Source organism: Periophthalmus magnuspinnatus, chromosome 9 (genome assembly GCF_009829125.3).
Source record: "Periophthalmus magnuspinnatus isolate fPerMag1 chromosome 9, fPerMag1.2.pri, whole genome shotgun sequence".
NCBI lineage: Eukaryota > Metazoa > Chordata > Actinopteri > Gobiiformes > Gobiidae > Periophthalmus > Periophthalmus magnuspinnatus.
Window position 1 is genome coordinate 16,187,689 of NC_047134.1, and position 26,291 is coordinate 16,213,979.

The following is a 26,291-nucleotide window of genomic DNA, read 5'->3' on the forward strand; positions in this document are numbered from 1 at the left end:
TTGTTTTACCTATACACCCCACATTATAGCAATAAATGTATCTGACATTCTGAAGAAAAGATGTTACTGGTCAGATCTGTGGAGAGGTAACCCCAATGTGTTTTAGCAATAAAAAGACTTGCATGAGATTGTATGCATAGAAGAAAGATACGTTTAATGCCATATGTGGAACATCCTACACGAAGCAATAACATCTCCATGGTGGCAGACCACCTACCAGAAAAGTTACATTGTGCACCGTTGAGTTTGATATGTTGTTCACAAAATTATCAAAAGTTGCCAGTGTTGCAATTTTCGTTCTTGTATTGCTAAACCTTAATAGGTGTTGTGATTCATCCTGATTGTGTTTAAAGGTGCTAGTGCTTCTTCAGTTGGCCTGAATAAATGGGGCTGCTGTGGGAACCACACAGCACAACAAATTGGCAAATAGAACCAACACATTTTCAGCATTTCAAATCTTAAACAACCACTTTTATAGACTTTATTAGATATGTGCCTGTTTTGTACATTATAGAGCTACATTGCATATAACACCAATAGGTCTTTACATTTAAATTATAAATACACCATCATTTGTTTTATGATTCACACGATTCTCAACTTTTAATTCTTGCACAGACTGTGTATGTTTACAATAAAATGGACTTATATTCTCAGAAGTGGCAAGTATGTAATTATTTCCAACTTTCACACTTTAACGTTTATAAACTAAAAGGCAAAGACAAAAATACATTCAGCTAAAACAATGCAAAAATATAATATTAAATCAATAACAATAGTTTTCTTTCACAGTTTCACAATCAGAGGCATCATGGACAATCTTAACCATAAAGGACAACCACTTTGACATTAGCGAGTTTTTTTTCCAAATAACCTAGGAGTCTCAACAAATACATTCAATAAAAATGTACTCATAAAAAAGAATAAAAAAAGATAATAATAAAAACAGACACATGACCTTATACTAAATTCACAAAACATCACAGATAGCAGCAAGTGACAGTTTGCATAACTCCCAAGATATATTTACTCATTTTATTTGACCTGTTACACGACATTCACACCATTGAGCACTAGGGGTCACTGTGGCTACACAACCTGTACTGAGAAACACAGGCAGCATGAAGAACTCTGCAAGGACTGTATAACCTTATGGCTATCGGGTCTTCACTATAAAAGCATGATATTGCCATCAACTTTCAAACAGAAAGCACTTTTTGGAAGACATTTTTGGTGCTTGGAAACAGAACTATGTGTTCAGTGCAAAAAACTTACACGGCATATGCCAAAATGACTGCTAATGCATCAAGCTGACATCCCATAGCCTTATTATTACGTCATATCTATAGATGAGTGATTCATTACATTCCTTGGCTGTATACATTTTGGAAAATACACTGACAAATTTTGGAGTATAGTCTCTATGTATTGAGCCTTGTCTTTTGAAAAATTAAACTGCAAGTGGAACTTTGTTAGTTTCACAATAAACAACATATCTTAAAATTATCTTTAAAAAAAAAATCTAACAAGACATCACGTCCAACCATCATGTAGGCTTACTGTCTTTTGAAATATTACTACACTGCTTCGAAACTAAGGGATTTACAAACTGCTAATGGTAATGGTACCGTAATTAACCCATGCCACCTATGTCACAATAGCAACAGTGTCCATTGGAGGATCACAGAAAGATGATTTGCTATAATCGTTTGTGTTCAAGTATCAGCAATATTCACTGTGCAAACGTGTCTTCATACTAATGCAATAATAGACACAAAAATCGGCTGCATTATTGTTATTATTAAGTAGTCTTACAATGACCACTGCACTGGAAGACCCTCACCCATATAAGTATCACAATCTAGTTGACTTCCCTGAGACAACTCCAGTTGACTTCTTTGTCCATGTAAGGCATGCGTTTGGAAGGATGGAGAACATGAGGGACATAGAAGAAGGCAGCAACAACACTCTTACAACATCTATTACTAAGCTACTACTGATTTAAGTACATGTGACAACACAGTTACAAGCAGCCATGTTGGGAAGTTTGGTAATTTGCCTCTGGTCAACATGCAGTTACAACATCATTGCTGAAAAGCTGAAACATATCAAGCATTGGTTGAACATTCAAATGCACTATTTTTAAAATGGAAACTTAATTAAGGTCACAATGGTGTCACAGGACTAACAATAGGGGGCAGTAGTGACAAGTCATGCATATATATGGTTGTGTGGCATGTGTGAACCTACTTTCAAATAATGGTGAGTGACTTTCTTAAAGTGATGCGAGGAATGTTAGATAAGTTTCTATATTTACTACATCTTCAACTTAATTTAGGAACAAATTGAAATATGTATTTTTTGGCAGTACATTTAAAGATGGCCCTGGTTTGCTGGAATCCACCTTTTTGTAGTTTGTCCATCTTTTCATCTGATTATAATTGAAGTTGGGTTCATGAAGTCTCAGTCTGAGAATAGACTGGCGAAGGACTTGCGTAGATTGCGAATGGTCTCAGCCTTCTCCTCCTCCTGGTTACGGCTGGCTGCTGGTGGCACTGGGGTTTCTGGAATGTTGAAGGTATTGGTAAGAGACTTGGACTTGCTACAAAGAGAGAACGTCAATAGAGAAGGAACAGGCATTAAAGTCATGCAGCAAACCCATGAAATGAACTGAAGCAACAGATGACTCTCCAAAATGACAAAAAGTACATTGTTAGTCACTCACTGAACCACAATGCCTCTTATATCATTTATCTTAGTGTAGGATGTGGATGCTTGATTTCTCTCGATACAATGTCATGCGTCTATTATTGTAATAAACCTCATTACTGTGACCACATATGGCACTGATAATCTGTACATATACATGCATACTTAATCACATATATAATATACAAAGGCCATAACCTGTACAATTTGTTCTTGTAAACATAACATATGTGCATAACACTCTATGGATTTCTGTTGTCTTTTGTCTTTTGCTAAAAAGGATTACATTACAAAATGCAGGTAGTCAAAGGAGGTCAAGAACATTTATGACGTGTTATGTTTAACTACCATGTGCTACTGCTTTAAGTTGTTTCACTCATGAAATTTGATCTGAATGAGTGACAGGCCTGAAAGCATCAGTAAATCACATGTGGCTCATGTGTCATGATGGAGCATGCCTTGTTTTTTAAGAGGTGTGCTTGTTCCTATGCAGACAAACGTAACACCCGCCTAAGCTGTAGGGGTCACTTTGTATGAAACTGATATGTTTGATGGTATTTACTTTATTTGTGGAGAGCTGCCTGTCACAGGACTGTCCTGGATTGGCTTCTGAGGCGGCTGAGGCTTTTGTTGCACTGAGGGTCGTCCTCCCTGCCCTTGAGTGGCGGGTCGCGGCTGCTGGGTAGGAGCTGCTCCAGGACGGGCTGGCTGCTGCTGCCCGGGGCCTTTAGGTTGCACACCACTCTGTGACTGCTGCCTGGGGGGCTGAGCAGGCCTCTGTGCAGCACCTCCACCTGGAGCAGGCTTCTGCTGCTGGGGCACAGAGACCTGTTTCTGAGCAGCCCCCTGTCCCACAGGCCTCTGCTGGGACACACCAGGGCTGGTTTTGGAAGGACTGGTCTCAGCAGGCTGGGCCGGAGGCTGTCCTTGAGGTGATGGGCGCTGCTGAGAGGGTGGGCTCTGCTGAGGACCACCTGCCGAGGGAAATTTCACTTTTTATGTTTTACTTTATGGATTAACGCACAGAAAATAACATAATTAGATGAGATTACCTTGAGGAGAAGGACGTTGTTGTGACTGTGGTTCTCTGACCTGTGAGACTGGTTGGGGGGAAGATGCTTTCTACAGATGAAGCGGAAGGAGTGTGAGTTGCAATATGATGATACATGTAGATCAATGTTAGTGATAGTTAGTGGTTAGTAGATAGAAAATAATAAATATCAGTCATGGGCCACGCACTGTAGAGGAGCTTCGTGGGACACACTGATTCATCTTTGAAACCACAAGTTCTGCAATCTGAATCCGGTCTTCATCCTGCTGATCTCCAATAAGTGGCATTGAACAGTCATCTACCTGAGAAGGCAACATAATGTTAACTGTACCACTTTTCTTTCATGGCACAATGGTCAGTGTACCATTTTATTACCTCAATTACATAGTCTTTGCCATCTTTTCCATGTAGAGCTTCAACTGCACAAATATCTAAGCCTCCAAATATATCTGCACATGAGTCAACCCACATTTTGTACCTGAAAAATTACATTTTAAAACACATAAATAACACAAGAAGACATCACTGGTGTACCATGTGTTATGCCTCTGCAAGCACTTACTTGTCTGACATAGCCACCTGCTCCAACATCGAAGAGCCGGTGTTGGTTTTCCAGTTACCAGAAATGGATGTTCTCCTACCCAAAAATGCAATGAACATTTTAATAACTGGTTGGTGGTGAAATAGTAATTAGTTTACACCACAATAAGGCTTAAGTTAATCATACTGACATGTATGCTTTGTAATTGTTGCCAATTTTTTGAATTCTGACATCATATTTTGCATCAATGAAGGGTTCAGATGTGGCATAGGTCTTGGTTAGTGCTACAATGCTGGCAATGTCTTGAAAATCATATTGATTGTCAACTTTGACCTGGTAAAAAAGAAAGAAAAAAAAATTGTCTTAATATGTAAAGATAACACACAAGCATGAAGTTCTATAGTGTACTATATTATAAACACTACACCTTTCCCATTCCTGAGTGGGCATGACCCATCTTCACCACAACAGGGAAATGTGGAGAAGAGATCTGTAACAAAATATATTGTTTATTAATCAGAGTATCTTTATTTACATTGCTGGTTAAAACAAGCTAATGAGCAAAATGAGAAGTACAACCTGCAGCCAACCTAACATTAATTAAACTGACCCTGGTTTTAATATGGCATAAGATATTGACATGGATTTGGATTAGTCAACTAATATGAGATCCTTCAGAGAGAAAAGCCTTGTGTGCCTTGAAGGATTGTTTATCAGGGTGACCGGGGGAGGGTAGGGGAGGAGAGAGGTGGACAGAGGCAGGGGGCTTACCATTTCCTTGTGATTGGGATAATAAACCTGCTCTATTAACGGAAACTCCTCTGGACCCATCTGCTTATGGAGTTTGGACATCTGAGCAAACTGAAAAATAGGTAATGTCAGTATGTACCATATTAGTTTAGTGATAGTAAAAAAGAAAACTGATGAGTTATGGAAAAACTTGAAATATCATAGGCAAGCAACCTTCATAGGCTGCTTGCCTATGAAGGTGCTAAACATTTACCACCACATGACCTCAAGGTTATAAAGCGTAGGAAAAATAAAAGTTATGTATGTGAAGGAAACTACAGCACTGAGCAATTGCTGATAAGCAGTAAGCAAAACCTTTTGGATGACTCCTTTTTTAAAAGTGAAAAAACAGTACTGTATTTATGCTGGCGCAAAGAAGAAACTGGGCTTGGATTCTTATGATTACATGTTTCCATTGCATATCAGTGGTTGTGCTATTTTTACATGTCACCATATTTTGATTGATGAAAAGTGAATACTTACCACCCACGGTTTGTCACAAAAATTATAAACAGAGTGTACAGAGTTGACACTTGGCAGCCCGGCGTATTGTAAGCCTATGACTATATTGCGGTGGTCCCCATTTTTGTCCATGCTGAAGGCATGTTGTCGAATCAGCACAAAATCCGGCTTAATTGTCCTGGACAAGAACATGAGAAAATATTAACATGTTAGGATTGCTCCATGACGAAGTGCTAAAATGAAGAGAAACTGCAGTCACAGCAACACACAGATGACCATAATGTGCTTGCCTGGATACATACTTATTAACTTTGTGTCCGCCCCTGATGGCCTCTATGGTGACACTGTAAACACCCATTGCATTCGCGACAAGATTGATTTCAGAAAATTCGGCCTAAAAGACAATAAAATGGTCAATAAATTATCAATACACTTTGAGGTGCCAAACAGGACTGTGACTTTCTAATGAAAAAATGTGTCTGAGCAGATATTGGAAAACTGGATGCAAATGGGTGCAATAAAGACGCAACAAAGCAGTGATCAATGTTAAGCTAGATTGGTTGGTAGAACCTAAACTGCCTTTCACCACTATTGTATGCACTTTGCAGGTTGGTGGTTTGATTTGCAGGTTAAAGGCAAATTCTGCAATATATGACATAATATTGTTTACCCTTCAATAAACCAATATGATATTTTGTATATATGCTAAATGACAAGGTGCTAAATACAAACCTGTTCTACTTTGATGTCAGATTCGCCATGGACTTTTCTTCCCCTGAAAACCTTCACCCTGCACAACAACAGTAAATGAGACAGTATCCTATGTACAAATAGGGCCTACAGTGTGCAGTAAAACCAGGATTATGTTGGAAGGCCTATAGCATTGTTTGACACTGAATTAATCATATGACCTCTACTGGCCAAGTCAATGTCTCAGGGCCTGACTGACTTCCGTATTCAGTTGGTACGTAGCACCTGTGTGAATGTGCGCTCATACCAGTCAGTCTGCTGGTCATCAATGACCAGGAGGATCTTGGCGTTGCTGGAGACGCCAGCCCGATCTGCAGCCTCTGACAGGGTGGCAGCAGCGGCTGCGGTGGTTTGTTTGACAGCATTGGATATGGATGAGAAGAAGCCCGTGGATCCTCCTCCTGTGGCTGGCCCAGTCTGAGGCTGACTGCCGACCTGGCGCCTCTCTGAGCCAGGAGACACTGCAGGGGTCTGCTGCGGAGGCTCGGGCCGCTGTAGGTCCGTCATGTAGCCATTGGGCAGGTTGGAAATAAAATTACTATCAGAGAGTCGACGACGAAGGTAATTCATGGTGGCGACTTGTTATGATAGAATGGCAAGTGCAAAAGTCTTCTTTGAGGTGGCCAGGCAGTAACACGGAAGAAAAAGCCTACAGCACTTTCCTATGAAGGTTATTGATCACCTAAAGAGAAAACATGTTTTAAACATGAGCTTGGTCAACATTATTGACAAACAGCTAATGTCGTGACTATGTTTGAAACAGGCACACTGTAGATGTATGAAGGAGGGAGCCTCAGAAAAGCGCTGAGACACTTCTGAAAGGTTCCAAATAACTCTGATGGCTATTGCTAATGCAAAAATAAATGCCAGAAGCAGCTTTAGTAGTAGCGTGCTCTGGTCCTTGTATTCATTCTAAAACATACCTTGGAATCGAGTCCAAATGAGCCGCCCCGAGGATCAGCGCACACGCGGCTGGACCAGAAGACTCCTCCAGCTACAGTGGACAGACAGGCCAGTGTGTGGCAGGACAGGTGAGAGGACAGGAGGCCTGTAGACCATTTCAGTTCAAATTGTTTCTGGGTCTTTCATTTACGGAGCAGCCCCAGTTTTTTCCGTCTGCCCTGCGTCACTCCCAGGCATCTTGAGGGAGGAAACCTGGACCATTTGTCAAGTCACATTTACGCACATGTTACAACTTCCCGATTGTGTTGTTGCAAAATAAAGGTCTAATTTTCGGACTTGAACCTGATGACTACAGCCTGGGGCCATAGACAGTTCCCTAGCCCGTTGTGGCCGCTCGTATTATTCGATTTCGTATTAATATTTCTGAGACATTTAAATCTACCCATGTTTGGTAAACACACGTAATAATTACACAGTAGCAAAATAAATTGAAACTGTTTTTTTTATTAAGACTACTAAAACTAAAGCATAAGCAGGACATCTGACACAATGACCATTTACCCGTAAAATAACAAAACAAATATAAACTAAAACAAATCAAATGTGTGGCGAGTTGCGCATGGAGTGGCTTTTGCCTGCTGTTTTCCGTGTACTTCCTGTCCTGGGAGTGATTTACTCTGACTTGACCAGTCTCGGATGAAAGGGTGGTGCTGAGGAGAGCAGGGTAACACAAGGACTTCTCCATCACAGAGGGGCTGAGGATGCGAGGCTTTCTCCTTTACGCACCGCATGCATAGTAATGCTTTGGCGTTTATGATAGGCCTACTGCCTGACTCAACACAAGCCGTAGCTTTGATTGATAGAATTTGACATCTCTTCAAGAAATAGGGCCTATACCTGCTGATACCGAGACCCGGTGACAATGACATGAGTGTCTGGGCCTCTGCTATGGAAATTGTGCCACGTCTGCGTTAGGGAAGACAGTATCAAATAACAACTAGCTATGCAGTTGATTCTAAAAGAGCTGTGTGTAATTTTGATTATATTTATGTACAGTGTTATTATACAACATTTGATAATATAGGCTAGTAAAAAAAAAATAGTACGCTGATAATATATGATAATGTAGTTATAAATCGATTGCAAACTGAGCAGAAACCAGTTTACACAGATCCATAGCATTAACACTCTGTCTGACAAGGCCCAGGTCAGCTGTATAGGTCTCTGTTTCTAAATCATGTTCCTGGAATTCAGGTATGGTGAGACTCTAAGAAACAACATAAAGATAGCTTATATGTGACTGCTGTTTTGACGTCATGCAAAATAAGAGCATACAGTGATATTTTTGCACTTGGGCGATATTTGTCCTTGTTATCTTGGCCACATCATCAGAGGTATAATAAATACTCCCTACAACAAAAGCATAGCCAGACTAGACTGTGTCCAGACTGGACTAGACTGGAATGGATAACACTGTCTTGAGGGTTCATGTCTCTGGGTCCCGTACTGATGGTAAATAAACCTCTGAGTCAGAACTCCAGCCTCATGTCTCTTCAACTCTTGACTATTTCTATTTATTCTAAAACAATACTTATATCTCTGAGTAATGGGTTTCCATGATATGGTCTGAATTGTCATAGAGAAAATAACCTATTGAAAAGAGATAGATATAATTTTTTGTCAATTATTTGCAAGAAAAGACCAAAAAGAAAATAAACTTGAAGTGAAATCTGTCAACAACAACATATTACATCTGTTTTCGATTGCTATTATTAGACTGAACCGATCCCCTGTAAAAGTTCCTTCTGAATATTACAAAGTTACAAAAAGCCCACCGCAGTAATAAAATAGCACTGGAATCACAGTGTTTCAATACAAGGATACAATGGTGTGGTCTGCTCGTAGCTCTAAGAATCCATCCACGCACTGTTTTAGTAAAAACTGGAAAAACTTGATCTGTTTCTGAATTCCTAGACATTTTATTTTAGATTTTTTAAATTGCTCAAATGTTTTACAAAACAAAACCTGACAGTCAAGCTGCAGTGTACACAGAATGCACTTGCACTATAGGCTGTATTGTGCATTTACTATATAAGTTAATCTGTATTACAATGTATTTTGGATAAGAAGCTGACCTATCCAAGTTATTTGTGAATGTTTTTTCACCATATGCCTTCAGGGGGCACACTTGAGTTGAATTTATATTGATCATAAGACATCAAAGTGGTTAGGTGACCATAACTTGAAAGCCACATATTCTTATTGTCATTCAACACCATATGAAGTGTCACAACCACTTTTTGAAAATGATCATCTACTTTTTAAAGCTCAGAACTGTTCAAATGAATGTCCATGTGGCACATTAATAAAAAAATAAAATAAAAAAAAAGATTATATCGTCTAAAAACAGGGCTATATTGCGTTTGCTGTTTTACAAAGCCTTAAAGTGATCATGCGCATTGTTTGTGATTTCAAATATCTCAAAGTGTCCAAACTGGATTGTTCTCACGGCGGTAGCATTAACACGACTTATGTGTCTTTGTCTGGTCATCAACAAAAGCTTGTGGATTACTGGTGAGGCAGGCTCATGCTGCAGCTGCCTACATGTATGGGCAGGTCAGTGGAATGACTGGAGCTCATGGTGGGCTAAACACTCTAAAAAATGCAGTTTGGCAAGTTTGCAGATGGGGGGTGTTGATGGTGTTAAGGGAGAGGAGGGTGCACATCAATTTATCCAGGTAAAAATATATATATTATAGTATTTTGTCTCTATACTAAAAGTTCAAAATATGTTTTATTGTTACAAATTTTGTGTCAAAATATTGTCAACTTTGTATCTTTGAATCTAACCTACCTGGGAGCACATTCCGCCTGCAAGAACAATAACAACGCTGAGCTTCAGGTGAGTATGTGATTGGTCAAAAATGAACCAATCAGGAGGCAGCACTGGGTCACATGGAAGCTCCTACCTGCACTCACCTGATACATTACCTGGCTGACTGCAGTGAAGGCGTACCATTACCTTTCCATTACAGCCAGCGACTGAAGCACATTGTGTACAGGGAGATCCAGCAGTAAAGGTGTCTTCAAGAGCAGTCAGGAGCAATGGCCGTGGCAAACTTTCAGTATATAACTCGGATGAGCAGTGGATTCAAGGTCTACATTTTAGAGGGTAAGTTAGATATTTATTTTTTCATTCTATTCTGTTTAAAGTACCACCACTGTATAGATAAAGTTGTAAAGTTATGTATGTTATGTTTAGATTTTTTTTCATAATTAAAATGTATTCTAAAAAGATCATCTAATGAATTATATTTTGCACCAACTTGTCACAGGTGTTTAAACTTAGCTGTGTTCTTCAAGTTCATATTTTAAATGCCACTACTATTATGTACACATCATTCTGTATTTTTGTTTTTATAATATTTTTAGTTTGGATTATTAACATGTAACATTAGGTTATTGTCAAAGTGTATTTGTGCAAGAAATGTGATAAAGCATAATGTAGTAGGTCAGACCGTATATTACTGGCTGCTTATAAGGAAGAAATAACTATGCCTGGGGCAGTAGAAAATCAGCATAGGTGTGGTTATACCTGCCCCCTCCCTCTGCCACAATGGCTCTCTCTCTCTCAAGCGCTCATTCACAGGTGTTGGACTGTAGAGCTGAATAGGAAATGTGAATTGAAGTGTATATTTAAGAATAGTGACTCTTTTAAATAACAATGGAAATGCCTCATTCAAACGTTTGTCTCAACTGTGTATGTTAATGGAAGTGGCACCTTTGTGATGCAATTTAAATATAGTAAGCTTTGACTCTGACTTTGAATTGCAACAGATATGCCAATGTAAACTATTCAATTTTAACAAGGGTCTTCAACTTGTTAATTATAACTGATAGAAAACAAATCTGGTCTTTTGGTTGTGTATGCATGAGCTTTTACATTTATTCACATTTCCACTAGATGAAGGAACATACTTCACAAAATAAAATATATCATACGTCAACATATTCCATTTTAAAAGCTAAATTCTTAAATCTAATCACAATTGATAGATACATTACATTAAAATATAGGACTAATATGTATTTGTTTTTTATATTACCTTTCTTCCCACTGATTACAGCAGTTGACTAATCATATTGCTCCTTGTTGTCTTTTTGTTACTTTATTACTTAAATACATCGGGACTGATAAAAAGCTAATAATTGATTGCCTCATTGACACGGTTTGGTGTGAACATCATCCACGAAAACAACTCTTACCGTTAACATTGAATCAGCTGTGCCGTTTTGTAATCCTTACTGATCTGGTAAATCTAGTTCTACAGCTTAACGGAGTTTATAATTAACGGTGACAAATGTGATTCCCACGAATACTAGTCAGGCACAATGGTTTTCATAGATCAAAACAAGCAGTTAGCTGTCAGTACATGTCAATCAATATTATGGCCATATCAAATGATCATTCAAAACCACTCTACTATATACATATAACACTGTGTTTACCTGGTGTGTTGCAACTGTGGTACACAAGCAACATTAATATCTTTATTTACCTATCTTTATTTGTTTTATAGGTCAGCCACATCACAGAAGCGAAGATCGATTTAGGCACATCCAAACTGAACCACAACGAGTTCCAAGTGGGAATCTTCTAAAACGCAAGCGCAGCTTCGAGCGAGGGCTGACCTTAGAGGAAAGGTTGGTATACTTTATCTTGTAGTATTGTTTATTGAAGGGCAAACGTGATTTTTAACCAACTGTTTTTTATCATCTATGTAACAGACGGGAGCGGGCGCTGAGCAGAAGTCTTGCCAAAGCAGCAGAAAGAGAGTCACAAGTCACATCTGCGTCACACAGTCCACAAAGCTCAACTTCTTCTTGGAGTCCAGCATCCAGTCCTACCAGCCCTGTACCTCCTCATGTCTACTATGCACCTATCATGGACGAACCACTTGCCCTGATCAAAAAACCCAGAAAGGATCCCGAAATCACACAAGAGAAGCCCAAAAGTACCAACCAAATACAGGTACTTTGAACACACTCTTCAAAGTATAACTGTCAGGTGTGCCTGGGACGTAATGTCTTCTGTGTAACCAATACAAGTGTAGCTCAAGGGGACTTGGTGGTACATCTCCCATCTACACAGAGTGAGCTAGCGCAGGCCCAAGCTTGTCCTAGCAATGCAATCCAGCCGGATTCAGGTAGAAAATGTGAGCAATGGAGGGAGGAATGCCATCAACAAGACCAAACAGACAGCTATGCCTTTAACCGTGTCTGTGCAGGGGGCGACCCAACCAGTTTAATCACTTTTAACATACACACTGCTATAGCCGATATAAATGTACAAAAGTGTTTCTCAGAACTAAAGATTCATCAGACTAATTGGAGTCACTGTCCTACTGAATGTGTTGTTTGTATGTTTCATTTAAATAACTGTAATTTCAACAACAACTTTTATTTTGTATATCCAGATGCGGCCCTCTGTGATAACCTGTGTGTCCTCTTTAAGAAGCCCAACCAGCAGGCCTGACGTTCACAAGCCTATGTTGTCAGGTTAGTGTGGCTTTACTAGACAGCCCCTCCCTTTCCGGGACATGTGAGCAGACATACACTCACTTTTTCTGACTCATCAATGATAGTAAGGTGTGTAACTCATGCTCACCATGTCCACCTTTCTCCTACAGTTTCCCAAAGCCACTGTGACCGGGATGTTGATGAGCATTTCCAAAGGAGCCTGGGCGAAAGATACCAGAAAATGGTCCAATCTCAGCAGCAGCTCTCCATCAGCGTTTCTGTAGATGACCATTTTGCTAAAGCACTGGGAGACAAATGGCAGCAGATCAAATGTAAATCTTCATCCTGTTCCTCCACACCTCCCAGCAGCCCCAGCGTCACCCACTCACCCACATACAGCAGCAGCCCGTATAGAGAGCCCACAAGCTCCAACCGCTGGTCCATTCACTAAAGCAGACAAGGACAAAAGACTTTGAGACTCTAAACATTTCAATGCAACTCTAATTGACAAGTGATGATTTTTCCAGATGCCATTCACTAAACTACTATCACCTTGGAAAAAGAGTAGTGTCATGGTATTTACTATTATATAGGAAACTGCACGTCATGAGGAAAAGGAAAGAAGAAATCATAATCAAACTGGTAAATTTCAGTATTGATTTTTTCTTTAAAAAGTACTGTTACCTGCCTACTGGCCAAATGCAACAGAAATGTAATAGTTGCAATTTGCCTTTTAAATTTTATGTGAATACTTGTTTGTGCTGTTGAGTCTGACAAAATCCTTTTACATTTCTTTTTTACGTTTTTTTAACTGTGGGAGTGACACAGATTTATTTTACTGTTTATTATTTATAAACTGGGGCCTCTTCCAAACATTTGCAGTGTAAATAGGCTACTGTAAACAAAATGTAGTATATACAAAATAATAATAAAAAACTTTAACATATTAGTTTGTTGATTGTTTTTCAATCCAAACCTACATAAGGCTACAGAAGCATTCACACAAGACAGTTGTTATAAAAGATCAGACCATTTTTAATATTCTGAAGGTCACGTACTCTTTTACTACACCTTGTAAAAGATAGAATATATGACCTCAATTCACTGACTGGTGAGTCATTTGGCGGCTGGGACTTGTCCGGTGCATCTGAAGTCAAAAAAAAAAAAAAAAAAAAAAGAATAGGTGCATGAGCAACACGTTTGGGACTTTTTTCTTAGTAATTTGCGGGAATGTGGGCTACAGGTTTGAGCAGGCACTAGGCCCAGTGTTCTGACATTCCTGTCTCCTGAGAAAATGACTGTAAGATCCTACAGATCCTGTTTGGCAAGGGATTGGAGGGAGGGAAGAGGGAAAGCAAGGGTTGGGCTAATATGGGCCTGAGCATGAGAACTAGTCAAGCTTTTCGGTTACTTATTTGCATGCCCTATCATGTCTACTTTTAAATATAAAAGAACACATACAAATCCCAAACTTGAAATGATATATTTGCTATAGAATTTATCGAAAATATGTTGATATTGTGGAGGTTTGTTTCTGATGGGTAACAGTCAAAATGCAATGGGCAATTCCATGAGATTCAAAACTACAACAAAATGTGCTTTACAGTAGGCCTACAGTAGATCAACTTTATACTGACCTAATGATAGAAGTCAATAAACTTACTAAACAATATCAATATCAAATGGGAAAAAAACCCCATTAAAAACACACAATAAGACTGCTTTATGTTGACATCAGGCAAAATTTTCAACAAGCCTGTGCATACAGCTATAACTGATCAAACTGCTGAATCCAATTTTCCCTTGGTGAAACTGGTATTTCCACATATATGGAGTGCATTCATCATCACATACACACAGTGCAACCTGAACAGGGGCACCGGTGCCATCTAGAGGCCCTTGGGTGAGCCTGGTAAATAGGGACCATTGTCAAAAACAGTGTCAGGTTGCTACGGACACCGCCAGGTAAAATCACAGGTCCAGAGGCAGTGTGGGTGCTCATACTTAGCATACCAATGGATACAGGACAAAGTGTTTCTAAGTTTACACTGGGACAAGGTTACTTCAGTCCACAGTTATTAGAAGGCAGCGATTCTAAAGCGGCGATTCTCAGACTTTTCTCAGACTTTTCTCATCAATAAAGTGTGGGTTTAACAAGGTCTAGCCCAAGTTAAATCTAAGGTACAATACAGACGCAAATCCATTAAAATAAATTTCTCAAAAATAAAACACAGATAAATGTAAACTAGGAAAAGCAGGACTAAATCTGGAAAAGTCTACAGCAGGACAACCAATAATAATCCAGGACAAAAATAGGATTAAACCATCTGTAAATATTTGGATTTTAACAGCAAAACATGCTGCAGAAACACAAGAAAACCCACTACCCCGACTGACTATTGCTCTTACATAGATTTTTAACAGGTGGTGTAGGAACAGTTGGCCTACACTGGGAATATTATAGCAGTGTATTCCCACGTGGTAACTGAACAAATGGCCTTTGTAACACAATTATAGCAGATAATAATGACAACAACCTCAAAGAGAAAACAACATTTAACTTTCTTCATAGTGGCAGTTATAATTAAGTATGCATCAGAAGGCACATCATTGGCCAAGCCTTCTGGGAAAGTGTTTCCAGTTGGTCTGATCCTTCAAAAGATAAATCCCCATAAACAAACAAAGAAGCGCTTTGTAAATGATCACTATACACCTTTAATCTCCTGAGAACGTGATTGCACTAAACAATCTCTCAGTATTGAAAAAAATCACCACAACCGTTCTTAAGTGACACAATAGAAATCAGTTCAAAGCTTAGTATATTGCAATTACTTTGCCAAACAAAAGTGTAATGTCTCTAGTTGTTTTGTTAGAGATTGGGATAATATGACGAGAAGATTTTAACTATATGCTTACAGTCTTGGATAAACGACAGTAGAAATGCAATTATTTCTAATCCACATTCTTCATTGTTACCTTAATTTTGAGTATTTCTCAAAATGGTCATAAGGTTTTAGAGAAGGGGGTCAAAATGTTCCACAAAGGTTGCATTTAACAAGCTACCAAATACTGTGCAGTAAGTATGACTGAAGGGCACGTGCTAAGCATTAATAATAAATTATGAGGAGGAAGTCATCAGCACATTTGGGTGCACTGTAGCATTTCAGAAAAAGAGAAATTGTGCTGACTTTCATTGTAGCACCAGTTTCTCAGTAAAATGGCTACTGATGGGTTGATAAGTAACATTACCTGTTACTTTACTTTCCATAGAGCGATGCATTGCGGGAATCACATTCACTTGCATGTAATACTGTAAAACACACGTGTAAGGACAAACACTTGAAAACAGGTAAAACAGTTTTTGTTTAAAATAGACAATGTGTAATGTTTAATTCAAGCAATAATCAAATAGGAATCTTATGTATGTATATTTGTTTATGTGCGTATATAAGTGTGTATGTATTTATTAGATATAGTCCCACCCCATATTTGTCATGTGACCTTTTATATCACTCCCTTCTTTTCTAATGGATTTAAATGCATTTATAACTATGGCCACTAGATGGAGCCAGAGCGGCGTCATTAAATTGCAGACGCCTCTTATGGCACATTCATTATAATAAGATACAATTAGAAATAGCAAATTTTTACTTTTACCGTATGCCTTCATGTTGGTTGCTACATGAAGGCTATTGTTAGTGTCATTATCAAATTTGACTTTCTTTAAAAATAGACAACCAACCATTGTTTAACTGTGGGGGCTAATTTTGAGAATTTGGGGGGATTTTCCTTCTAACCATAATAACATAGGCTACTATAATTGTGTGTGTCAATAAACAAGCTAAACATTAGCTTTAGCAGCAGCGGTCTCATGACCAACCTGGAAAGGCGTGTACAAACCGGACTAATATATAAACCGTGTACTCACCAAAGCCTCAAAGTCAGTGTGCAGGACTCGCCTCTGTCCGCGGGTGGCAGATCACTTTAGTTTGCTGTTTTTACACAGTTTGCATCAAGAGTTTTTTCTCCAGATATCCGGCTCAGACATCTGCTGTGATCCACGTGAGTATGAACTGTTTTATTGCACTGTTTTGTCTCATGTCCTTTTGTTTCATCCGGTGATATTTTGTTGTCAAAATTTCAATTATGCAAGACCCTAAGAAGATTAACATACCGCTATTTTCTATACAGAGTCAGTTTGAGAACAAACGTGTAATTATTTTCAGCTCTGGACACCCCTTTGAAGTTTAAGTGGATTTATCTCTGATTTGGAAGAATTGGGGCCACTACAAGTCGAATTTGTGTCGATCATTATGTAACACAGTTGTGTGTTCACACCTTTTAAACAGAATGATGTGAAATAAGTAACATAACATAGATGACTACACACTATGTCTTCTGAAAAGTCAAAAATGTGTGATTACCATGATTATTAGGGCAATTTGAAGAAGATCTAGTTTACATAAATTAAACCTCATATAGATGAATGTATAATTTTAATTCTATTGGCATTGTCCAAACAGGTGTGCGACTCTTATATGAACTTCCCTGTGCTAAATCAAGTGGATGCTGCAGTTATTGTCAGTCTGTTTAAGGAAATATGACTTTACACCTTCATTGTTGTAATAAAACCTGTCTGAACTGACATTGGTAATCGCCGTTACTGTTTGCCTCTTTTTTTTCTTTACAGCATTCATCATTAAAGCCCATTGACACCATGGAAATAATTCCGGCCATTAGACTTTGTAACATTATAATGAAGCCCACACATAAACCATGTTTATCTACGTAGCATCAAATCTACATTAAACATTTGCACTTGTATATATTTTTATTGTATTCTATTGCTATTTATTTACACACACATTACCTCATAGTATTTAATTTTTTGCTGAATTTTAAATACAACTACTCTTAAGAATGGATTCGACTACATTAGCAGCCTTTGCCACAGTCACAACCGTAGCACTGGCCACACAGTCTGACATGTCAGCCTACCTATGGCTGTTGATATTGGGCTTCATCATTGCGTTTGTCCTGGCGTTTTCTGTTGGAGCCAACGATGTGGCCAACTCCTTTGGTACGGCAGTGGGCTCGGGTGTGGTCACTCTAAGACAGGCCTGTATCCTGGCCACAATCTTTGAGACTGTGGGCTCGGTGCTGCTGGGGGCCAAAGTCAGTGAGACCATTCGAAAGGGCATAATAGATGTTCAAATGTACAATGGCTCCGAACATGTGTTGATGGCAGGATCTATAAGTGCTATGTTTGGTATGTGTATTTGTACTGTTCAAAATTATATAATGCAATAAGGAGAAGTCTTTATTTAGTGGTCTTGCTCATGTTTTTGACCCACAGGCTCAGCTGTGTGGCAGCTGACTGCATCTTTCCTGAAGCTCCCCATCTCTGGAACACACTGCATTGTTGGAGCCACAATTGGCTTCTCCATGGTGGCCAGAGGTCACCAAGGGGTCAAATGGATGGAGCTGCTCCGAATAGGTAAATATCCTGATAACACCAACACAACTATTTTGTGCAAATAAGTATGTTTTTGTTGTTTTTCCCTTTCTTCCCAGTGGCATCTTGGTTCCTGTCACCTGTGCTTTCAGGCATTATGTCAGCCATACTCTTCTATTTTGTTCGTAAATTCATTTTGAATAAAGTAAGACCCCAGTTTTATTTGTTATATCTGGATAGTTGGAGGTTGTGTGTTTGACTGGACAAACTCTTGTTGTCAGGAGGATCCTGTTCCCAATGGCCTCAGAGCCCTTCCTATCTTCTATGCGATCACTATGGGCGTTAACCTCTTCTCCATCATGTTTACAGGCGCACCACGTGAGTGTCAAAATACCACGTGTTTTTTCCTGTTAGCAGAGACAGTAGTCAGTGCCTAATTTAAAGAAGTCAAAAAGTATAAGACCGCTTCTGGTGTATGTTACATCTATAAAACAGTCATAGCAACAGATTTCTCACATCAACAGTAACAATGTTTATTCTAACCCTTCTACAATTTTGGCTCGAAGTAAGTTGCCGGGGCTATATAAAAAGCAGATACAGATGAGAGAGTTTTAAGTAACAAACGGTTCCTTTAGTGGCTTTATCACTGCGTCACTAGCCTGGTCTGCTGTGTACTATCTGAGAGGAGCAGTGTGTACTGCCACTGATACTGATGAACCAACGGAACTAAAGCACACTCTGATATGATTTTAGTCTCATGATTACAGCTCACTGTAGAAGAGGTTATCTTAAATTCATGTCATCACTCTCCTAAGTAGCCTATATATTTCATGTAAACAACCCCTTGTTTATATTCACTTATCTTCCCGTGTACAGTGCTGGGTTTTGACAGAGTGCCATGGTGGGGGACCCCTTGTATTTCACTGGGCTGTGCCATTATTACAGCTCTCATAGTTTGGTTTGTGGTGTGTCCACGGCTCAAGAAGAAAATAAGGCGTAAGTTCTATATTATTTTTATTACAGTCGTCCAAAAATGTAATCTTTCGGTTATAAAACTACTATAATACTATACTATACTACTATAAAATTCAAATTAATTTACCTACTTCACTTGACAACTCCACCAATCGAAACTCTGCTGGAACTTTTAACTATTTACTTACATAAATAGTACTAACATTTACCTGAATGACTACTGTGTTACAGCAGGTTGAATAAAGTTTGTTTTATAGCAAAACTGAATGTTATTGAATAATTCTGACCATTTAGGTGAAACAGCAGCTGCTCCCTGTGAGACTCCACTGATGGAGAATAATTCCAGTAAACCAGTGGAAGCTGAACATCTGTCAGTTTCCACACCTCCCTCCAAAACACCACCAGCCCAGAGCGAGAAAGTAGCATTCAAATTAGGAGGCTCTGAAGAGACAGATTTGGACCATACTGACATGGAGACCAAGGATTCAGATATCAGCAATGGTGAGTATCTATCAAGAAATTATAGATAGTTTTATGCATTTCTTACATTATAGTATAATTTGAAAATAATTTGAATCTCTTTACTTGCAATATATTTAGAAGTCTTTTTGACAAAGAGTACTCAGGGCTTACGTCCTGAATAAACTTGATCTAATTTAGGGCTTTGTAGTATCTCTGTAGTTGCACCAGTTGATTGAACAGCATGAATGAATAGTGGTGGTAATAGTAACAGTGCTATTATAAGGACGCTAATTATGGAAAGTCTGCTGTAATATATTTACTCTTTAGGGCTGAATGGCTCCCTTGGTGCCATGACGCTCACTGACCCTCACAGCGGTCGCTCTCACACCATCCACAAAGACTCTGGCCTGTACAAAGACCTGCTGCACAAACTACACAAGGCCAAAGTCGGAGAGTGCATTGGGGATAGTGACACAGAGGAGAGGCCTATCCGCAGAAACAACAGCTACACCTCCTACACTATGGCTCTTTACGGCATTCAGGATGATGCCAAGTACAAGGACGTAGTGGACGGGAATTTTCTGAGGAGATCCAGGGTGGACAGTTATAGTAGCTACACCTCGTCAGTGACCACAGGCAGTGTTGCTCCAGATGTGGCTGTGGACACAGAGAAAGAACCTACAGAGGAGGCGGACGAGCTGGAGATAGACCAACCCGCTGTTTCACTCCTTTTCCAGTTTCTACAAGTGCTAACGGCTTGCTTTGGGTCCTTTGCCCATGGAGGGAATGATGTTAGGTAAGTACAATTCTGCAGGGGAGTGGTTTCTAAGATGATTACTTCATAGGAGTCAATTTAGATTTAGTAGACCTACATTAGTCCTGGTTTAGACTGAATAGTTGTGATGGTCTGTTGAATAAGGTTAATCTGCTTGTTGCTGGTTAATCTGCTTGTCTTTTATTGACCAATGACTGTTTCATTGTTTGATTTTCTAACTTTTGTGAAGCCCTACAAAGCGAGTACTGCATTGAATTCAAATTAATATGATTCATCGTCCAAAATTAGATTTAAATCCTCGGTATATGTTCCCTTGGTATATGTTTTTAAGGAATTTATTCTATCTTTTATTTAGCAATGCAATCGGACCACTGGTTGCCCTGTGGCTTCTCTATGAGAGTGGTTCAGTGGTGTCTAATAGTCCCACTCCCATCTGGCTGCTTTTATATGGAGCAGTGGGAATCTGCACTGGACTTTGGGTTTGGGGGCGACGAGTGATACAGACTTTGGGAAAGGACCTGACCCCAATTACACCTTCAAGGTTTGTTTTTTTTAACTATGTTTTATGCTTGCATTTTTGTATTTTTATACTCCCTAATAATTTGATACAAGTATAAAGAGTGATTATTTGTGTGACATCTTCACTAACTTGTAGTGTTATTTGTCTTTTTTCAGTGGTTTCAGTATTGAACTAGCTTCGGCTTTAACTGTTGTTTTGGCATCAAATATTGGACTTCCTGTAAGCACAACCCATTGCAAGGTAAACTTAAGGTTAACTAAATTGGTTCAAAATGACACTATTTTCTTCTAACTTGAGTTTATCAAAGTCTTCGTTTGTTGTACGCATGTCGCTGCATAGACTCTTTCATTGCTAGAGTCTATGTATAAATATGTAACTACCAACTAAATCAACAATTCCACTGGCAGTTAATCATAGATGTGTGTTTACAGGTGGGATCAGTGGTGGCAGTGGGATGGCTGCGCTCCAGAAAGTCAGTGGACTGGCATCTTTTCAGGAATATTTTTATTGCTTGGTTTGTTACTGTTCCCATTTCTGGACTTATCAGTGCCGCCATCATGGCCCTTTTCATATACATTATTCTGTGAAAAATTGTCACTGTAATTTAAATGACTCATTTACTCAAGTCATAAAATACTGATTTTTTAAAAATCTTGTGTATGGAACTTTATTTTAGTTTTCACATCATAAAACAATTTGCCATTTAAAGTATTATATTTGATAATTTGTAATGATTCTGTACAAATTTTTTAATGAAAAGATAAAATGGTTATTTTATGATTCTGCTGTATTTTTATTTTAACGTATTTTATATTTTACACTTTTCACTCTAAGGAAGCAATTAGCAAATGGACTGTGATAACTGGATTTGATAAATAAACTATTTGGGATCCAAATGCATGTTGCAATTGATTATAACTAACGTCCACTGGAGGGCGGTGTTGGTTAAGTTAACCTCATTTATTTTGTCCATTGGTTTTATATAAAGAATGTATAATTTGCCACTTTTGCCCATGGAGGTATTGCCATCAAACCATTCTTTAAAAACAATTAAAGAAACCTGACTTGGAGCTATGTGAATTAAAGAAAAGTTAATATTATGTATTTTATGTTAAGAAAAAAATATCTTGTTTTGTCGTAAGAAATAATGTAACTTCAGGGCATCTAGTAAATATAGTTTATAGAGTCTCTCCTGTGTGTTTTATTAAAGCCAAGCCAAGTATATAATGACTAGTGATGGACAGTAGGTGGTGCTGGTGTTCGGTTGATTTTATTTATTTATTTATTTATTTTTTCCAAACTGTTACCTTGGAAAACATAAACCTTATAAATATATACTTTAACCTATATAATGTTATTTCAAATAAACAATGAATACTTTTATTAGTTGATTAAGCAATGTGTTCATTCCTTAGTTTACGTGAGAATAGACCTTGACAAATCTATCACAATAAAACATTATTGTTAATATTGTGAAAATTAAAGCCTATTACGTCTAAAATGTAATGTTGCGCCATAATGCCAAGCAGTAACATGATCATATGGGGTAGGAAGCCGCACCGCTCATATTCTTACTCGACCTTTAATTTGAAAATACACCGGGAAAAGGCCCTTTACTGGACTTACACTTGACAGTGTGGGGTCCCTATCATAGGCTCTCCTTACAGGTGCGCTTGGACCACCGTGCGTAATAGTGAGCAACAAGAAATGCGCATATACTCCACGAATGCATGATGTAAGCATCACAGAGAAAAGTGCGTGACTACAACTGGTCATCTATGCATCCTATTTAGTAAAACCGTGGAACTGGGGCACACATTCACTTCAACAGCGGACCAACAAGCTGATGTGATCGGCACCACATACACGGTAATAAAAACGACGTTTCGGCGCCAACCTCGGATCACTCGAGCTACAGGAGGTGTGTATGAAAAGAAGACAATTATAAAGCACAAACCGTGGGCTGGTAGACATCGCACATGTGCCTTTTACGACGTGCACCCTCTTTTTTCAGCCTTTGAATCTGAAATGCAGCGTTTACCTGGCAGATGTGGACGACCACCGCTGCAGCCTACAGGTCTGGATCACCAGCAGCGTTTTCGACCAGGAACACTGCTTGAAAAACACATGAGATTTTTTTTTTTCCTTTTATATTTACTGAGTATTGTCAGTGTGTCGGGATTTATAATTTATTTTTCATAATTTTGTGCTTAAATATTTCTAGTTCCCAAATGTATTCTAAACCTGTGCATGGAAAAGTCTACTTAGATAAAACTAATATTAGTGATTAGGAAATGTAGCTTGTGTCACCTGTGGATTGTCTTTTGTGACTCTTACCTTGTTTTTTGTCCAGGTTTTGTCTAGGTCCTGTGGATCTAGTGTCATTTAGTCTTGAGGGACAAACTAGGGAGAGAAGAACGCCTCTTCCATCTCCACTGCGATTTAACCCACACTGTCACAATGCCTTTTTGACACCAGTATGAGTTGACTGAGGACTACAACTGTTAGAAGCTGACAGAAGCTTTTTGTTCGCTGTTACTGACAAAACATGTTTCTCAGTGAGAGCTGATTGAAGCTGCAGTGGTGTAGTAGGCCAGGACTAAACTAGCAGCTGAAGCGCAGACACCACGCACAACAGAGAAGATGGCTCGTCCGGGATCAGGGCTCAACGGGCTGGGATATCCCCCTCAGAATCTGGCCCGTGTGGTGGTCTGGGAATGGCTGAATGAACATGGGCGCTGGAGACCGTACAGTGCTGCTGTGTGTCACCACATTGAGAACGTTTTAAAGGGGGACGCCAGAGGGACAGTGGTGCTGGGACAGGTGGATGCACAGCTCTCCCCTTACATCATAGACCTACAGTCCATGCACCAGTTTCGACAAGACACAGGTAAGAATGACTCAAGATGCTAGTTTACTCGTGTGTTCATAAAGTAGGGCTGGACAATATGGTGATAAAAATTGAATCATGATTTCTCATTCCAGTGACAGTATGCTTTTTTTTTTGGTGATAACACGATTTATTACTTCCATCTTGAATTAAACTCTCTGCACAGACACAGACTCCAGACAGACTCCTACCAGTTCCTCTTATTGGTCAGCCTGTCATGCTCTGAGTGAGTGACAGGTGGATTTAACCCATCACAGTGTAGCGTGAACTTTCAGAAGCTCTTGAAGGCAATATAGTACCTGCAAGAATAATGATCAATTAAAATTATGTGCTTTTTTTGGCATGTCGACCACTCCTATCATCATCAAGTGTGCAAGATTATAAACATGCACAGGAAAAGTGTAATAATTAAAAAATCAGGCTTCCTTTTATTAGAGAATAGCATTCTTGTTCCCATTGTCAAATGTAATCTCCAAAAGTTATTTTTATACAAATGATAGCAGAAAATGTATTCACTATTAAGAAAATTGTGTCATGAACTACCATTTTTACGCATAATATTGTTTTCAATAATTATTTTTTAACCTGTCAGAATTTTTGGACCAGCTTTTATTTTGGTCACCTGTTTTGGACCAAATTTAGGATTGCCTCTTACAGTAACAGTGTAGAACTAGTGCACATGATTAACAGGGTCGTGGGGACAGTACAAATGATTAATCGTTTATTCATACAGTAGTGCGTCGATGCTGCCGCTGGTGAGCCGTGACCTTGCCAAAGGTCACAGCGTTTAAGAGGACGTGCATTCATCAAACCAGCAACTGCCCGCTTTAGCTTGTTCTCTGCGGTCCATCTATGTGGTGTGAATGGACATGGATGTTGGTGTATACATTTCCATATTTCTGCGTACATTACATCACTACTTCTTCTTTTTAGTAGCATTACCCCAGATGTTGGCACACAAAGTAACAGGTGACTCTTTTGATTATTTGATGTATTAGTTTGGAAAAATGTAGCATACACTCGCTCCATTTTTTTCTAGCACTACTATAGTCCTTTCTGTGTAACCTTTAATTTGGGTATAGCTTTATCTGATGCAGCTCTTGTTTGCGTCAATGATTCAGTGATTATATTTTCAAATAGTGTTATATGTCCCATTGCAGATTGTGGCTATGACTGGGGCTAGTATATTTTCTCACATCTGTGTTGAACTCACCTGCTGCCCTTCTGTTTGAAGCAGACACGTGTGGGAGGTTTAAACAGCTGCTGGCCCGAGCTCTCCATCTCTCGCCGTCTGAAATGGAGCTGCAGAAATGCTTTGAATGTACAAGAGCTTTTTAAAAAATCAAACCAGATAAAGATGCTCTGATAGTGAGAGCCATTGCCCTCAGGGACAGCCCTCCTAGTCTGAGATTACGTAACTTAGAGACCACTGTCATGATAAGAGAGTTTGACCCTGCCATGTTTCCATTAGAGTTATGTCCTCTCTATATCATCATTTATTGTTGGCAGCTTTATTGCTTTTACTGGTCATAATTTAATTGGGTGTAATTTATATTGGTGGTGTATGATTACTGCAATACTAAATGAAACTACCAAATATGATGCTAGAGTTCATCTCATATGCATAATATAAATGATTTGTTCTGCTTTGTGCCAACACAGTATCTGATACTGTATTGCTATTAAAATCATTTGTCAATTATTACAATTTGAATTGTTAACAAAAAGATGATTGATTTGGCAATTACAAATTCATTTAATACTAAAATGGTTTTCGTCATGTATAGTATATCATATTAATATTTTTTTCCTCTTTAAAGGATACAAAAATAGTTCTCATGATAGAATATTACCAGTGTGCTGTTTCTCCATCTTGTAACATGTGACAAAGCAAGCTCACAATTGGTTTTGCTGTGTGGTACACTGAAGCGGCAAAACAATATAGTTGTGGTTGGCTGAATTTCTGCTGTTTGGGTCCCCTCTGAGCACCACATGTGTCTGGATATGCCTGAATGAGATGAGCCACTGAGCTGTGTGTCATGTACCCAGTGCTGTGTCTGTCTATTCCAGCTACCAGAATGCTTTATACAATGTTACTATGATTATGTGGTCAGTTTAGGGATGTGTGATACATCAGTGCTAATAATGGTACTGGTGATATCAGGGGATATTTTCATTTACAGTTGTTGGTAACGTTTCACAATATATCTGAGAACACATTTTAAATAGATTTTTTTTTTTCCTAATGGGAATGAATCTAAAGAGGGGGCTTTATGGAGCCTAATCAGATTTGTGAACTAAACCAAACTGTACTTCATTGTGTGGGCCTTGACATAAATTAGAAAACAAATGATATTGGCTAAAATCTATTGGTGAGAAATATTTTATATTGGTATCGTTAAATATGTTCTTATCATGCAGCCGTGACATGATTTGTTACATGGTTTTGCTTATATATTGCCAAGTAGAGAAACTCTTTTTGGAAACCA

General features: G+C 38.8%; 4 protein-coding genes across 7 annotated transcripts in view; 3 read left to right on the forward strand and 1 right to left on the reverse strand.

Moving 5' to 3' along the window:
- Positions 1-446: 446 nt before the first annotated feature.
- syn1 (synapsin I) lies at positions 447-7,486 on the reverse strand. 2 transcript variants are annotated; one of them, XM_033973157.2, is made up of 14 exons: positions 7,226-7,486; positions 6,550-6,984; positions 6,285-6,342; positions 5,855-5,946; positions 5,574-5,730; positions 5,073-5,162; positions 4,729-4,791; positions 4,492-4,634; positions 4,323-4,397; positions 4,136-4,238; positions 3,949-4,062; positions 3,762-3,831; positions 3,272-3,683; positions 447-2,564 (listed from the first exon to the last, which is right to left on the reverse strand). In XM_033973157.2, the coding sequence occupies exons 2-14, from the start codon at positions 6,870-6,872 to the stop codon at positions 2,534-2,536; spliced, it is 1,731 nt and encodes a 576-aa protein (XP_033829048.1). In that variant the 5' UTR covers positions 6,873-6,984; positions 7,226-7,486; the 3' UTR covers positions 447-2,533. The 2 variants fall into 2 exon arrangements, with proteins under 2 accessions (XP_033829048.1, XP_033829049.1); XM_033973158.2 differs by having other exon boundaries at positions 1,764-2,602; positions 7,226-7,461.
- A 2,719-nt stretch (positions 7,487-10,205) lies between these two features.
- Positions 10,206-13,670, forward strand: vgll4l (vestigial like 4 like). Its single transcript, XM_033973159.2, has 5 exons — positions 10,206-10,377; positions 11,786-11,909; positions 11,994-12,237; positions 12,683-12,764; positions 12,896-13,670. Exons 1-5 carry the CDS (start codon positions 10,311-10,313, stop codon positions 13,174-13,176), a joined length of 798 nt encoding a protein of 265 aa, XP_033829050.1. The 5' UTR covers positions 10,206-10,310; the 3' UTR covers positions 13,177-13,670.
- A 3,016-nt stretch (positions 13,671-16,686) lies between these two features.
- On the forward strand, positions 16,687-21,746 carry slc20a1a (solute carrier family 20 member 1a). Its single transcript, XM_033973382.2, has 11 exons — positions 16,687-16,787; positions 17,416-17,994; positions 18,082-18,222; positions 18,300-18,385; positions 18,462-18,558; positions 19,057-19,176; positions 19,450-19,656; positions 19,945-20,413; positions 20,748-20,933; positions 21,068-21,152; positions 21,344-21,746. Exons 2-11 carry the CDS (start codon positions 17,646-17,648, stop codon positions 21,497-21,499), a joined length of 1,896 nt encoding a protein of 631 aa, XP_033829273.1. The 5' UTR covers positions 16,687-16,787; positions 17,416-17,645; the 3' UTR covers positions 21,500-21,746.
- Positions 21,747-22,545: 799 nt separating this feature from the next.
- dtx1 (deltex 1, E3 ubiquitin ligase) overlaps positions 22,546-26,291 on the forward strand; it is a 36,888-nt gene continuing 33,142 nt past the window's right edge. For 2 of the 3 annotated variants that reach the window (XM_033973069.2, XM_033973071.2), the window contains exons 1-3: positions 22,546-22,833; positions 22,927-22,989; positions 23,266-23,802. In XM_033973069.2, coding sequence (XP_033828960.1) covers positions 23,556-23,802 — 247 coding nt within the window. In that variant the 5' untranslated portion in view covers positions 22,546-22,833; positions 22,927-22,989; positions 23,266-23,555. The remainder of the gene's footprint in view (positions 22,834-22,926; positions 22,990-23,265; positions 23,803-26,291) is intronic. The other variant, XM_055224050.1, reaches the window with a different exon arrangement.